The 15,550-nt window shown below is 38.3% G+C and overlaps 2 protein-coding genes across 2 annotated transcripts in view; one reads left to right on the plus strand and one right to left on the minus strand.

Moving 5' to 3' along the window:
* Positions 1-665: 665 nt before the first annotated feature.
* Positions 666-6,095, plus strand: SNRPF (small nuclear ribonucleoprotein polypeptide F). Its single transcript, XM_075209425.1, has 4 exons — positions 666-803; positions 1,863-1,988; positions 4,311-4,375; positions 5,907-6,095. Exons 1-4 carry the CDS (start codon positions 801-803, stop codon positions 5,971-5,973), a joined length of 261 nt encoding a protein of 86 aa, XP_075065526.1. The 5' UTR covers positions 666-800; the 3' UTR covers positions 5,974-6,095.
* Positions 6,000-15,550, minus strand: part of CCDC38 (coiled-coil domain containing 38) — a 52,721-nt gene continuing 43,170 nt past the window's right edge. Inside the window, exons 12-16 of the mRNA XM_075209424.1 lie at positions 14,217-14,368; positions 12,467-12,602; positions 11,463-11,665; positions 9,186-9,279; positions 6,000-6,339 (exon numbers count right to left, since the gene is read on the minus strand). Coding sequence (XP_075065525.1) covers positions 6,226-6,339; positions 9,186-9,279; positions 11,463-11,665; positions 12,467-12,602; positions 14,217-14,368 — 699 coding nt within the window. The 3' untranslated portion in view covers positions 6,000-6,225. The remainder of the gene's footprint in view (positions 6,340-9,185; positions 9,280-11,462; positions 11,666-12,466; positions 12,603-14,216; positions 14,369-15,550) is intronic.

Consider the following 15,550-nt stretch of genomic DNA (forward strand, 5'->3'; position numbering starts at 1 on the left):
GGAGTGAGGCAGATCACCCCTATTTCAAGGAGTCTCCCTGACATTCAGGGAGAGTTGGCAAGTATGTGTGAACCTGAGGCGTGACCTAGCTCCAGTGAGAAGTTGGGCCAGTCCCCCCAATTCAGGACTGTTCCACTGACATCAGAACAGTTGTGACTTATTTCATTGACTGGCTCTGGGCTCCTTTCAGAAAAAAAAACAACTGTGGGATCTATACAACCAACAAAAGGTTTCCATCTTGAGAATATAGTAGACAGTGTGGCACAGTGGAATAAAAAGTGAACACAATGAGTATATGCTCATTGTTGGAATAAAACACATGAAAACCACAGAGCACGTCATTACATCAAAATATGTATTATCAAAGTGAGTGAATTTAAGCTTTCAGCGCAAATATTGAATTACTGTCGTCTGTAAAAATACGATTTTCCAAGCGTAGATTAATTTTATCCAAGATATAAAAATGATTAACAGTTTCACTTTCAATGCACCAAAGAAGGCATTATCCAGCGTATGATCTCTATGTTGTCATGCTATAGTAGTACATATTGAAATCAGCAGCAGGGTGCGCTGTGTGCAGCCTTAGTGTGCTTCCTTGCTTTCATACCTCCTACCAGCAGATGGCGCAGTTTCCCCGCGTTCATCTTCACCCAATCTCCTCTTCCCTCCCGGCCGCTCTTCCCCTGGCAGCCATTTCCTGCTGGCTCCGGCGGTGTGTTCAGCAGAGCGCTCCGGGGAGTAATTTTTTTGGGACTTTGTGCGCGGTTGGTCTGTAGATCGGCGGCGTCGTCACCGGCATCATGGTGAGTGTCAGTGTGCATGTAGTGGGGAGGGTCTATCTACATGCACGGCCAGGGGACAGGCGGCGTGCTGCACGTGTGCACGGACCCATTCACAGACATGGAGGGAAATTTAACGTAATTGGTGCAGTGTTTACTTACTGAGCGCACAGGCCTGTGCGTGCATCGTTGTAGACGTATTGATTAGTCTTCGGATACTGCTTCCGATGTACGTGTGTTTATATAGTTTCCCTCCAGCTGGTGCTGCAGCATGTTTACACCGCATTGTGTAGCCCAGTGATGGGCAGCGTGCGGCCCTCCCAACCTCACTATATTATTGTCAGACTTACGTGTTCTAGTTTGTAACGCTTGATTGAAATACCAGCTGTTATGTTATTACAGATAAGTTGCTTTCTTTGGTTAAATTTATTGTTTTAATTTATTCCTTGAAGCCATTTTGACGGTAAGAGGGCCATGCATGCGCCCCTGTAGTGCTTCAGTTTGCCTAACACTGGTTCAGACTATGAATGTCACACATGTAGACTCATGTACAGTTAGGAATAAATCTAGCTAAATGGGTGCAATTTTGCATCTTTACAAAAGCATGTGGCGTTGTTGCAGGTGCCAATTTTTAATTGTACATACAGATTTAGGATTGGGAGGGGAAGCTGTCCTACCTCAACTAAATTGGTATGGAAATAATGCTGCCCAGTAGTAGAGCTACATGCAAAAGTAGCCAGTATTGTACCTACATGCAGAAAACAAAATACATTTGCATCACTTCCTTCACAACAAGGTTTTTCAGGTACAATTATGCACACTAGCTGGATTGGCTTCTAACTGGTTGATAATGAATCTAAAGATAGGAGTCCTTTGCTTAATCTGTATATAAATGCGGGATATCGGCTGTGAAGACGGACTCGTGCCTGGTCCTAGGTTGCGTTGTCTGTTAATCATAATAAATATTCTTTAGTTCAAACATGATGTCTTCTTTTAATGTATCTAATACTTGTATTTGGGTTATTTTAAATGTATGATTTCATTAATCTGTCTTTTTTTTTTTTTGGCATGTTTTCTTCCTAGAGTTTGCCATTAAACCCGAAACCCTTTCTTAATGGCCTCACTGGTAAACCAGTGATGGTAAAACTGAAGTGGGGTATGGAATATAAGGGTTACCTGGTCTCTGTGGATGGATACATGAACATGCAGGTAAGATGTTTCCTAGTATATGATGTGGACTGTCAAATAACCATAACCTCACTAGCTGTCATAGGACAGTGGGTGAGCCTTTAGTAACTTCACATCTAAATTCAAAGTCGTGTGTAACTGGTCCATAAGGATCTTTTGCTTTTTCTTGATATTATTTTCCCCAAATCCTGCAACTAAAAACCTGTAATGTGGTCCTGGCCTTAGATCAGTGTACAATACCTATTCTTGATGACTGTGGTTGCCATGATAGTCTTTTTACAAAATGTGTGGAGAGCAAGAATAAATTGTATTACTATTGAAATGCCTTGATCTGATTTTTCAATTGTATTTACTTTGAAATAGGTCCTGTCATCACCAGCTTTACCTAATAATGCATTAGAAGTTACAGATTTATCAATTCAGGTTTTTTTTTCTTTATGCATATGGTGGTGTTTTTTGAATTAATGGACATGGTAGGTCCAGGTTAAGAGTTGTATGTAAGCAGGTAAAAAAATGATCTACCTTAGAACTATGTCTACCAAATAGCCCCCTTCCTTTCCCCCTAATAGTAGAACTATAATTCTCAGGCAGGGACCCTTTTAGTTCAGCAAATAGCAGCATCGACCATGGTCACATTTCCATAGTTGTCAGAAGACTTGTAGATGACTATATGGATAAATATGCGGCTATTGCTCTGGGAAGTCTAATGTGGCATGTGGCTCTGGTTTGGATTTTTCCCAGTAACAAGACCATTTGATGCAATTAGTTGGTTAGACTCTTGCAGAAATATTACAGCACGCAGTGAGTAATTTTGAGTCATTTTTAGCATCCATCTCAACTCTATCCATCATGGTGAGACTATTTCCCTATACATCACATTATATATATTTATGTGTGTGTGTGTGTATATATATATATATATATATATTTATTTATTTATTTTTTTTGCATGCTCAACTGCTGGAAAATATAGTGAGGCATACAGATCAGTTGGTCTCTAATGCAGCTTGGCATGAAGCATGCTGCAGGATGCTATTGGCACAGTTTTCTTATGACTGCCCACCAATCTGAATAAATTACTCCTGCTCATGCAGACACCAGAGGCAGTGCATTATAGAGATTGATGTATATGACTGCCCACCAATCTGAATAAATTACTCCTGCTCATGCAGACACCAGAGGCAGTGCATTATAGAGATTGATGTATATGAAGGCCCATGCAGAAGTGAGAAATAAAATTCTATATTACTCCATATTTACTTTAAGAAAAATCTGTGTGCTACTGTTTACCAAGACTTTGTGCCTTTTTTTCTTCTCCTTTTCCTCCAATTAAATGTGTGTTGGTAAGAAGTCTGGCATCTTGTTTTTGTATGTATAAAATTGTTCATAAATATCTTCCTTGCTCCCTGCCATCTAGGCACTAGGTGAGCTGCACTATCTCTGATCTATTAATGTAAACCATGAGTCACTAGTTAAGCTACACTTCATGCCCTGTGCTAGTCACCCATTTTCTCACACGGTCATACTAGTCAGACAACTCGTATCAAATGGAGGAACACATACAAACATTACATTCTGAAATTGCGGATAGAGACACTAGCTTGCACAAATCTACAATAAAAAAATAAAAAAAACAAACATTGCCTTGTTAAGGTAAGCTGACCATACATGCAGCAATTCATATGACCTAATTGGATGCTTTACCAAAATTTGCCATAAATCACTGCATATGTGGGTGCAAATCAACCAGCAATTGACACCTGCACAAATTGGATCCTGTAGGATCTGGCAGCCATAGGTCTGGTTGTACAGGCCAGGCATCTGATTGTCAGTCTATGGTGGGCATCTTGTGTTCGAGTTTGATGGTCCTTTAAAAAATTTAAAAGACTTCTTCCTTTTTTAATATTGAGTCAGTGGAGTGCATGAAAAACTAAAAAAATGATAGTGTTGTAATCTGTTTTTGGGTGCATCTGTCAAGTGGATTCCATGTTGGATTTCAGTTGCCCGAGCAGTTGTGTTCTAGATTTGTCTGAATACCAAGCCTCAAAAGTGAGGCGCGGGTAAGATTCTTGCATCTCCTTACTAAATATGTTTGTCCATTTTTATTTATTTTTTTTGAAGCTATCATTTGTTGAATCGCAAGTAAAGCCTTACATAAAATAAATAACACACACACAGTGGTTTTGTACAATAAATTAACATTTTTTTACAATTGAACCACTAGATTTTATGGGAAAAAGGGCCATGTGGGTTTAAAATAAAATCTTTACTGTGTGTTTAGGTTATTTATTTATTTTCTCATAGTGCACAAATCTGATTCTTTTTTGAAATCTTATTTTGCAGCTTGCAAATACAGAAGAATATGTAGATGGTGCATTGTCTGGACATCTTGGAGAAGTTTTAATACGGTATGTTTTTGTTTTGTTTTTTGTCCCCCCTCCCTTTTCTAGATTAAAGCTAGTGCTCTGGTTAAACTCATACATATGCTACCACTGTTGTACTCTAGTATCCTAGGGTTACCTCTGGGGTGTTTACACATTAAGTTGGTTCATGAAACTGCATTCTCAGGTAAGGTCACAAATCATCGCCCCCCTCAACGGAGCCCCAGGTATGGCTCCATTGTTCATTTTGCAGCCCCGTCCAAAGCTAGACAGCTTTTTATTGGTCTGGTGGGAGTCTCGCACCCATCTCATCTCGTGCCATGATTGGTTATATAGCCCACGACTTTCTGGGAGAACAGGTTTAAATATGATCTGGATGGTTATGTTTGTATACATGTTATATACTCAGTCTCAATCTAAGTGTCTGTGTAACTCTTTAGTTTTTATTTGCAATTTCAGTGTAATATAATTAAATTGTATGTTCAGTGGTTGTATTTGGCAGCCATTGGACACATCTATAGTCACATAGCCTAAAATAGTCTGTTTTCCTACATTTTGGGTGATTTCATAGCTTCATATGTATAACCATTACCCTTCAATGTCTGTTCTGCAGTATGCCGATTTCCTTCTTTAAAAAGCAAACATTGAGGGCTATCCACAAGACTTCCATGGACATACCATCTTTATTCAGTTCTACTGAAATAAGATGTTCTAGGCTCGCTATAGAATGTATCTTAATTGTTTGAGTTTAAGTGCATTTTTCTTACATAGACAACATTGGAGATTTTTAAGTATGAAAAAAAATAAATATATATATCTCTCTATCCCAAATTATTCATTGTATAACCTAATACTTTCAGGACTGAAATGGCTTCTTCCTTCTACAGAATCTTAGCACTACATCTCCCTAGACAGCCGTTCGTATATTGCATCTCAAGGTGCCTGAGCATACTTGCAGTTAGATTCAATAATTATTACAGGAGATCTTGCACAATGCAATCTAAACAAAACTCTGTCTAAAACTGATGGTCCAGGTTGGATCATTTTCATCAGCTGGTATTTAAATAATATTGTTCAATCTGCCCATAGTCAGCAATACTAATATATTGAGCATGTAAACATTAGGCTACTTAAGTTGATCTTATTTTGATCATTCTGTGAGTATGAATGAGCAATTCAATTAAAATTCATAAGTTGTTCTATATGAGTACCTTCATTATACCTGGGCTGCACATTCTCCTTGTCAGTGGGAGGAGGCTTGTATGTACAATATCCTGTGTTTTATTTTGTTTAGAAAAAGCAATCTCCTGTAGTTTACATAGAAAGATCATTCACAGTATTTTACCATGTAAAAAAAGTGGGACATGTTTGTTTCAAACTTTTCTGACACCTCCTGCTTAGAAGGATCGTCAGGAAAAACTGGAAAGCATACGCTTGTCAGTAACTAGTGTATGGAATACAGCTTGGACATTCACACTTTCTGTAAAGATGAGTTTTTGCCTATTTGTCTCTTGAGTTGCATTTGCCTGCATTGTAACATTATTTTATCTTTGTGCAGATGTAACAATGTGCTATACATACGTGGTGTAGAAGAGGAAGAAGAAGATGGCGAAATGAGAGAATAAGTGGATTTCCAAATTATTTTTGTACATTTATTTTTTTTTATTCTTTTTTTTTTTACTTTAAGTTCGTTGTTGAACATGTTCTTTATTTTGTGTTAACAATAAAACATGTTGCAATATTTCTAGCCAGAAGTCATTTGTCAGACTTTGTAGATGACGAACCCCCATTATAAATAAAAATACTGTACCCTTTTCACATATGACCATTGGGACATCATACAGAAATGCCTGGTCACATACATGACTGGAGAACGATCAGGTAAAGAATTGGTGCTGCTCCTCTTGTTTCTTTGCAGCCTGCTTCTCGTCATCCTTTCTCTTCTGGCTCCTGAGTGTAGGCTCTGAGCGTTTCATCAGTTTCCTCCCTGCCTACAGAAAGTGATTGGATACATTTTTTTTTTTGCTATAATATGGAAAATACTGGCTAATCTTGTATATTCTGGCTCCATATGTTAAGGAAGCTTTGTTTTAATAACTAAAATATATCTTAATAAGAGTAAAACATTTTGCTCTACCACAAGTATTTAAGGAATATAATGAAACTACATGAAAATGGGTGTGAGAAGGGTGTGACCACATTGTGTAAACAAAAAGACACGGATCCTCTGCCTTCACCAAATCATCAACATTTATATAGGGTCAGCAAATTCTGTAGTGCTTTACATTTAATGCTGCTTCAAGCTGTATTCTGTGTTAAATCCTGGAATGATTCCACATATTGCAATACTTATCGTATTTGAGGCAGAATGCATTATTGGAGAATTTTGGCTTCAGTTTGTCTGTTTAACATGTATGACCATATGTGGAACTATCATTTTCTGTTTTAACACATAATACAGCTTGAAGTTGCCAGAATAGCATTAATAATGTATTTGAGGCAGAGGGTCCATTTCTCTACTTCAAGTTAGGTACACCTTTCTCGTGCTGGGTATGACCTGGCTTTTGCCCCAAAACATGAATTCTTTGTGGTATGGATTCAGTAAAGTGCTGGAAACATTCCTTGGAGATCCTGGTCCATGATGCCTTGATAGCATCATGCAGATTTGTCAGCTGCGAATCTCCTGTTCCGCCACATCCCAAAGGTGCTCTATTGGATTACAATCTGGTAACTGGTGAGGTCATCGGAGTAAACTGAACTCATTGTCATGTTAGTGGAACCAGCTTGATATGTGTGCTTTATGACGGCGTGTTATCCTGCAGGAAGTAGCATGACAAAGATGGGCAGTCTGTGGCCATAGAGGAATGCCCATGGTCAGCACAATACTTGGGTAGGCTGTGGCATTTTACCAATACTCAATTGGTATTAAGGTCCTAATAGGTGCCAAGAAAACAGTTGATACAAGGATTCATGGTGTTTATGCTAAAGTCCAACTCATTCTTGTTGGTCTTTCTTCTGTAAGGAAGCCTGCCAAGGAGGAGTAACAATGTGTGGAGGGGTGTTCCTCCCCCTCAGTGACCCAGTGGAGTGACATTTATTCATTTTTAATATTGCTGTTCTCACTTAGAGGACTTCAGTGAGCACACAAAACAATTGCATTAGAAGCAGTGAGCTACAACCTTATAAATCTTTAATTTCAAGCATTACACAATTGGAATGTCTTTAAATTTCTCTCTAGAAATATGGTATAATTTTACCAGACTTGCTCAACCCCTGGAGGCCTGTCTTGCTGAACTCAATTTATGATAAATGCCCTTTTTTTTAAAATGTACATATAAAACTAAATGGATTTCTACTGGATTTTCAAAATTGACCAGGCACCAATGAAACAATACCTCCACCTCTTTCCTGTTTGGAGAGGGAAATGTTTGTGGAGAAAATGATTATTTGGTCATCACTGAAAGAAGTGTCTCTCGGCAGTATTCTTCCAGTGTCTACTAGAGTGCACTCTGGTATTGACGCATTAAATAACGGAAATGCTCCATGCTTTTCATATGAGTGTCTCGGATTAGAAGACGTGATCACCAGTGTTACATATAACAAATCTTGTCCCTTCACATGAGTGGGAGTGAAGTTGTCGAATGACATTTCAGACATTAAAAACATGGGAAGGAAAAGTTTAGTGGCGAAATATTACATGTAACAAACTGCATGTAATTGCTACTATAGTCCAAGCCTGACAGCCTGAACAAAATTCCTCACCTGTTTGTTCAGGTAACATTCAGAATATTGAAGGGAAGTCTACTTAAAAATATTAAAAAAAAAAAAAAAAAAAAAAATGCAGATTGCCAGCTTGTTGATGCTTCATTCAAAAGGTGGCTCGCAGTTTGTTTTCCAAATCATATTGATGGGGTTGAGGTCAGGGCTGTGTGCAGGCCACTCAAGTTTTTTCACAGCAAACACTGGAAACCATTTTTGGTTTTCTGAGTTTGGACTTTGCTTTTGTGCAGGGGGTATTGTTATACTGAAAAGAAAAATGACCTTCCCCAAACTGTTGCCACAAACTTGGAAGTACATTCTTTAGAATGTCCTTGTATATATGCTATACCATTAATATTTCCCTTCACTGGAATTAACGGGGCCCAGGCACATTATTACATCCACCAAATTGTTCTGTTAGTGTTCTCCTGGCATCTGCTAAACCCTGATTTGTTCATCAGAATGTGAAGAGTGATTCGTCACTTGAACGCTTTTCCACTGCCCTAAGGTCCAATGGTGCTGTACTTTATACCACTCAAGTTGATGGCATTGCACATGGTAATCTGAGGCTTCTCAACCATGGAAACCCAATCCATGAAGCTCCAGGTGAACAGCTGACGTTGCTTCCAGAGGCAGTTTCAAACCCCGTAATGAGTGATTTTTACGCGCTTCAGCACTTGGAATCCCTGTTCTGTGAACTTGTGTGGCCTACTGTATCATTTCTGAGTTATTGTTGCTCCTAGACTTTTACACTACACAATAACAACACTTACAGTTCACTGGGACAGCTCTAGCAGGGCAGAAATTTGATGAACTGACTTGATGGAAAAATGGCATTCTATGCCAGGTTGAAAGTCACTGAGCTCTTCAGTATGATTGTTTGACTATGAAGACCCCACTAATTAGAAGGAGTGACCACATATGTTTGCCCATGTAGTGTACCTTAATAGGGTATTCAAAATGCTTTCTGATGCTGTTTGGATTTTTTGTTTTAAATTCTTTGGCTAAATCCAGACACTTGTTTTACATATGACACTCCTAGTGGATACAGATATTAGCATTTCAATAATTAACTTACAACTTTGTGGGGGTCTGCAGTGGCTCGTTCCAGTACGTGGATTAGGCGCAGTTCTTGGTTTCGCAATTGACGCTTTAGGTTTTCTTCATGCATCCTGCAATAATTTTGCAATGTTTTAGTTGTATTAAAACTTGTTGAAGTCTAATGGCTAGATTTACTAAGTTGCAGGTTTGAAAAAGTGGGGATGTTGCCTATAGCAACCAATCAGATTCTAGCTGTTATTTGTAGAAAGCACTAAATAAATGAAAGCTAGAATCTGATTGGTTGCTATAGGCAACATCCCCACATTTTCAAACACACAGCTTAGTAAATCTAGCCCTAGGAGTTCAGCACAACAGAGACTTGAACATCTATAGTTTACTGATTTCATATTATGTGCAATATAATAAGAAAATATATTAATAAAAATGAACACACAAGCTTTGGATGGGTTTGTCACAGGGAGAGCGGTTATATACTAACCTTGTATTCCATGTTCTTGTAGGAGAATTTGGTGCTACACTCAAAATGAATATGTAAAGCATAAATCTTATTAACAGACATGAGTTAAGTGGGACAGTTATGAAGAATGAGAGGGTGGGTATATCTGCTTAAATTGTAAATATTTAGCAAAATTGTAACATGGTAATAAGGAGGGCTTCCAGTTGCACCCAATATGACTATGTGTGACTTTAAATGTACATTTAATAAAATATTCAAGTATACATTTAAATAAAGGATTAAATTATAGCTAAACATGGGACCCAAGAGCCTAATAAACAATTTGTCAAGTACGTCAAAGTAAATGTTGGTGGTACTGCAGGCCAAGTCAGGCTTGCCTACATTTTTATATTTTGGGCTGTCTTTTTTGCGCCTTGAATAGGCCCATAATATTTATAGCGGGGATCTTTTGCAAAACGCTAATTAAGGCAGGGTCTATAAAATGTATCCCCATAAGGGAACATTTATAAAAACTTACACATGTTTCTGCACACGTGATTCATACCAACCATGGTTTACTTTTATTAACTAAAATGTACTAAAAACATTACTTTTAAACTGGTTGCTTTGGGTTACAGCAACTTTGTCTGTGTATCCATTTTCAGAAATGTCCAATAAGTATTATATATTAGTTGATGGTGGATCTCTACTCATAAAAGAGCAAGACACCTTATCAGAGTACTGATTGGTTTGTAGATGAAAGGGACGGTGATTTCTATAATGAGAGACAAGCTCTGACTATGGTTATTTTGCTTTTTACAACCCTGGAAATTAGGTTGCCCGGGTTGGCCGCGAGCCTTCAGGGAACGTGCATCGGTACATTATCAAGATCGCCCAACATTACCTGTCTTCAATTTGATATAAGACGTTCCCTTATAGATTGCCCGAGGTAGGGACATTTTTAAGCCTCAGTGGTCAGGGCCATGATGGGCATAAGTCTAAGTTAGATTAGCAATGACACAATGCTATGACTTTTTATCATATATTCTCTAGTGAAACCCCAAATAGATATCACACTTGACCACTGACAACATAATATATGGACATATAAGGATACTACAAGTCTTGATACTCAGTGTTTTAAATGATCACTTCTCTAATTCTTATTAGCACCACTTCTCCACTTAATATTTCGCAAAAGAGAGAATCGTGCACACTGTATTAATTATTGAAATAAAAGTTATTACGTTTTATTATGGCCTTATTCGTGTGGAGTTTGTATGTTCTCCCCGTGTTTGCGTGGGTTTCCTCCGGGTGCTCCGGTTTCCTCCCACACTCCACACCATATTGGTAGGTAAATTGGCTGCTAACAAATTGACCCTAGTCTGTGTGTTAGGGAATTTAGACTGTAAGCTCCAATGGGGCAGGGACTGATGTGAGTGAGTTCTCTGTACAGCGTTGTGGAATTAGTGGCGCTATATAAATAAATGGTGATGATGATGATCTCAAAAAGTGGTTTTGGAAGCTAACCATACTACTAGTCTATGAGGTTGTACATCTTGTATTTCTACTTGTTCTTTTGCTCGTTTTAAGACAGACTATTCCGCCTCTGCCAGGAACAAAAGGACACTGATGGAGTTTGAACAGTACGCAGCAGGAGTTTTCCAGTAGAAGCAGAAAACCTGCAGTGGTTTGAGCAGGTTGTGTATGGGCCCTATGTATTTCTGACCACTGATTCTATTACCCTACTTGTCATAGAACTAAGATAGATAAATCAATAAACAACCTTGTCTCCACAACATTTTAAATACATAAAAGGACTTAATTTTATAGTTGTCAATGTTACTTTATGTTTACCTTAGTCTCCTCTCTTTTTGTTTTGCTTTTTCTGCAGCTTCTACAATTTCCCTTGGGGCTAACTCTAATTTGTCACGCAATTCTAAAAGTCTGTTTTCAATGCTTCCTAGCATTTGCAAAGTGTTGATTGGAGCTGGACTCTCCTCTATGCAGCATGCGTATACTTCAGTCATTTTTTTATTCAGTGTATACAACATTTTATCCTGTAGTAAGAGACAACCATGTCAAAATTCAGACTTATACTATATTGTCATTTTAAATGAAAACTTACATAGCTGTTTATTTCAAAAATACATAATACAAAACATCCTATACAATGTTTGAGCAATTTGTACTTAATGGGATTTTAAAATAACTGTTTTATTTTGCGCGATTAATTAGCTGAACAATTTACTGATAAATGAGAAAACAAATGTTCTCTAGGTCCGGTTTATTGAGCAGTGAGGATGGTCATCATTAATCTCAGGATCATCAGGTCTCAAGTACAGCTTCAAAATGTTTTTCATGCAGCTACCTGCCCTGAACTATTTACAAGAAAAGAGAAAACCGCACTAGGTAGTCCATTAAGCTTCCTCGCAAATATACATGCCAGTTTGGCTTGGATAGTAATGAATATCCATCCCAAGGCAGGGTGCACCCAACCTGCCCTAAACTGTCTGGTCATCTTGGTGTAATGTGTATATACTGTAGAATGGAAAGAATAAGGCTGTAGCTTGAATATAATACTAATATAATGTAAGGAGACCTATGGTAATTGTTTTTGTTCAGGACATCCTCTGAGGCAGGTGAAAATCTGATTGGATAAGCATGCAACTTGTCCAATCAGCATTTATTTTTTTTAACATTCATCCCCAACCATTGTTCTGAATCAAAATACACCAAGTTACATTAACAGCCATTGAAAATGTTACCCCAAAACCACTGCTCAAGACTTCTACCACAGCCTCTAAGCAATGCTACAAGCTATAGGGACTGCATGTTTCTGCATGACCTCCAGAAATTACCTGATCTTCTGATTTAAACTCCCCAAAAGAAAACATCTTTGATTTTTGCTGAAGTTCTGCAACTTTTTCCATTTCTTTGCTCAAGGCCTCAGAAATCTTTTCTTTGTGTTCTTTGAGATCCTTTAGTTTCTGGTCCCTGTAAATCACACTATGGTAATTAGACACCACCAACGGCAATATTTAATATACTTATATATGGCAACTGAATTATTAGGATGTCAAAGATATCCATTCAGGTGACATCAGCAGATTCAGTAAGGCCATTGTGATCATTCTCAGGTTCTGTTGCAGCAAGCATCATACGTTACTGTCTATACATAAAATTGTCTGGGAGGCTAGAGTTGGATTTGGGCCAAGGTCAAGTTAAGCCAGTCACATAAAACAAAGTTTCTCTGTGGATTTCAACCAAACGTACAGAGCAACGGCAAAGTGGATGAATAGACTTTCATTAAATACAGATACCACATGTGTTTGAGAATACAGAGATATAAAGAGATATGATATAAAAAGAGATTAGTATATGAGAATCTCGGAAAAGTTCCCTTAATATCCATTATTCTCCTTGCAGACACTTAAACATTTTCCATCTAGGATACCCTTTCCTCAAGCTATTACCTCCTGTCTGATTATACATGGCTTCAGTACACTGTGCTACATAGGCTACATCTAAACTGGTTGTATGTCTGTATTCTGCTACAAATTGGACAAGTGGATGTGGTTGGGCAGCACAGTGGCGTAGTGATTAGTACTTCTGCTTTACAGCACTGGGGTCATGAGTTCAATTCCCAACCATGGCCTTATCTGTGAGGAGTTTGTATGTTCTCCCTGTGTTTGCGTGGGTTTCCTCCGGGTGCTCCGGTTTCCTCCCACATTCCAAAAACATACTGGTAGGTTAATTGGCTGCTAACAAATTAACCCTAGTATGTGTCTGTCTGTCTCTGTGTGTGTGTGCATTAGGGAATTTAGACTGTAAGCCCCAATGGGGCAGAGACTGATGTGAGTTCTCTGTACAGCGCTGCGGAATTAGTGGCGCTATATAAATATGATGATGATGAAGTGGATGATAGCCTGTCCTTTTTTACTAAACACTACAGCAACTCTAGCACAGGTAACGAAAGTACAAAACAATGCATATTGCCGGGACAAATGATTGTACAAAGAAATTATTCACTTCCAAGTCCTCCCTGACAAAGTAGAGGGTGCTCACTTGGAGCTGATATAGTACATTATTGGGGCATCTGTTTCACAAAGATAACTTGTACAGTTTATTTGTAATTTATTAATTTAAGGATTAATTGATATGTATATACAAAAAAAGAAGAAACATTATGAAACGCTTATATGTTCAATTCTGTAATTTTTGATAAAAGTTTTCTCCGAGATTGTATCTTCTAGATGGTAAAGTCTTAGCATGTGATACACTATCTACCTTAATCACAAAGATGTATATTTCATTTAGCCAGAGAAAAATCATCACGATAACTAGAGAATCTGTGTACCTCCATACAACCCCTTACCCACTAGCAGTGCATCATCAGTGCTCTCTTATTGAGGTCATTAAGAGGAAAACAGATTTTAACATATAAACAAGCACTAAATGAATCAAGCTAGTTGCTACTTTTAAGTTAATTTTAAAATTGATATCAGTGCAAGAATACTTAAAAAACTGTGTGATTTAAGAAAGTCAACATATAGGAAAAATTATTATGTGAAATGTTATCCCAAATGACAACACGATAAAGATGCTCACATTCTTTCCTGTATGACATGCCCTTTCTCTCTGATTTCTTGCATAGTTTCATCAAATTCTTGAGTGTTTTGCATCAAAAGGACATTTTGTTCTTCTAGTTCTGCAAAGATTTTAAGTAGTTGCTGAGGGTCAGTGAAATACAGCTCTGGCTCCTGTATGAAGATAAACGAAGGAGTAAATGGATATTGTATTCTGAGTAGTCCTATGTCAAACACATAAATATCAGCCGAGTGATTCTTGTAGCACTCCTTAATATCAGGCTATAATTCTATGAGTTACATTCATCTGAAGCACTGTATAATTTCTTGACTTTTTCATCAATTTCCATTCTGCTTTATACTGTAAGCTCTATTCAGATGGCTGTTGTCTTTTCCACTTTAAATTAATGTATATCTATTAATGTGTGCTTGGTTTTCTTCCAACTGTATCATCATCATTATTATTATTATCATTTATTTGTTAGGCACCACAAGGTTTCCGCAGCGCCGTACACAGTACAAACAGTAGACAATACAGGGTGACAAAGTACAGAACAATAAACACAAAGTACCAATATGTTATGTTCTTGCCCTTAGATTTGCCCTCATTCAAGATGGCCGTGATTGCCTCATGAAGTTTCCATCTTGGATCTCTGATTTGAACTTGCCCTTACAATAGCCCTTATCCAAGATGGCCAGAACTGTCTCAGGAAGATTCCATCTTGGCTCTCATTTCCTGTTTGGGCTTAGAAAAGGCACTTCCTGTTATGCAGCCTTTGCTCGAGTATTGTGTTTGTGTCTGAACCAGATGCTTCCACAGAACCTTGCTCCCTTGTGATTTGGAATACAATTACTTGATACCTCTACAAGATATTTATCTTGTTGATACTTTGGACTTGCTTGCTGGACATTTAAGATTTATTTCTGTATCAAAATAAATTCTGTTTACTACAGAACTACCTGGCTATTGGGTTCCCTTTGTAATACCAGAAGTGTGACACAATACTTCAGAAATCCGGGCAGACATATGGGTAAAGACGGAGCAGAAGAACAGGTATGGAGACAGAAGGGGCCCTGCTCATACAAGCTCACATCCTAAGGGAGGGTGAACCAGCAGGCACAAGAGGGAGCCATTGAAGTAAGGGAGAGAAAGGCGGGGCTAGGGGAGAGAGGGAAGAACGAGAGAGGGAGGTTAGCGAAGGAGCAAGAAGGTTAGGGGTTAAGTAGATGGTTGGTAGGCTTTGAGGAACAGGTGAGTTTTAAGTGCCCGTTTGAAGGAGCACAGACTGAGTGAGAGACGGATGGAGCGAGGGAGGTCCTTCCAGTGCAGGGGAGCAGCTCGGGAGAAGTCTTGGA

Source organism: Mixophyes fleayi, chromosome 4 (genome assembly GCF_038048845.1).
Source record: "Mixophyes fleayi isolate aMixFle1 chromosome 4, aMixFle1.hap1, whole genome shotgun sequence".
Lineage (NCBI taxonomy): Eukaryota > Metazoa > Chordata > Amphibia > Anura > Limnodynastidae > Mixophyes > Mixophyes fleayi.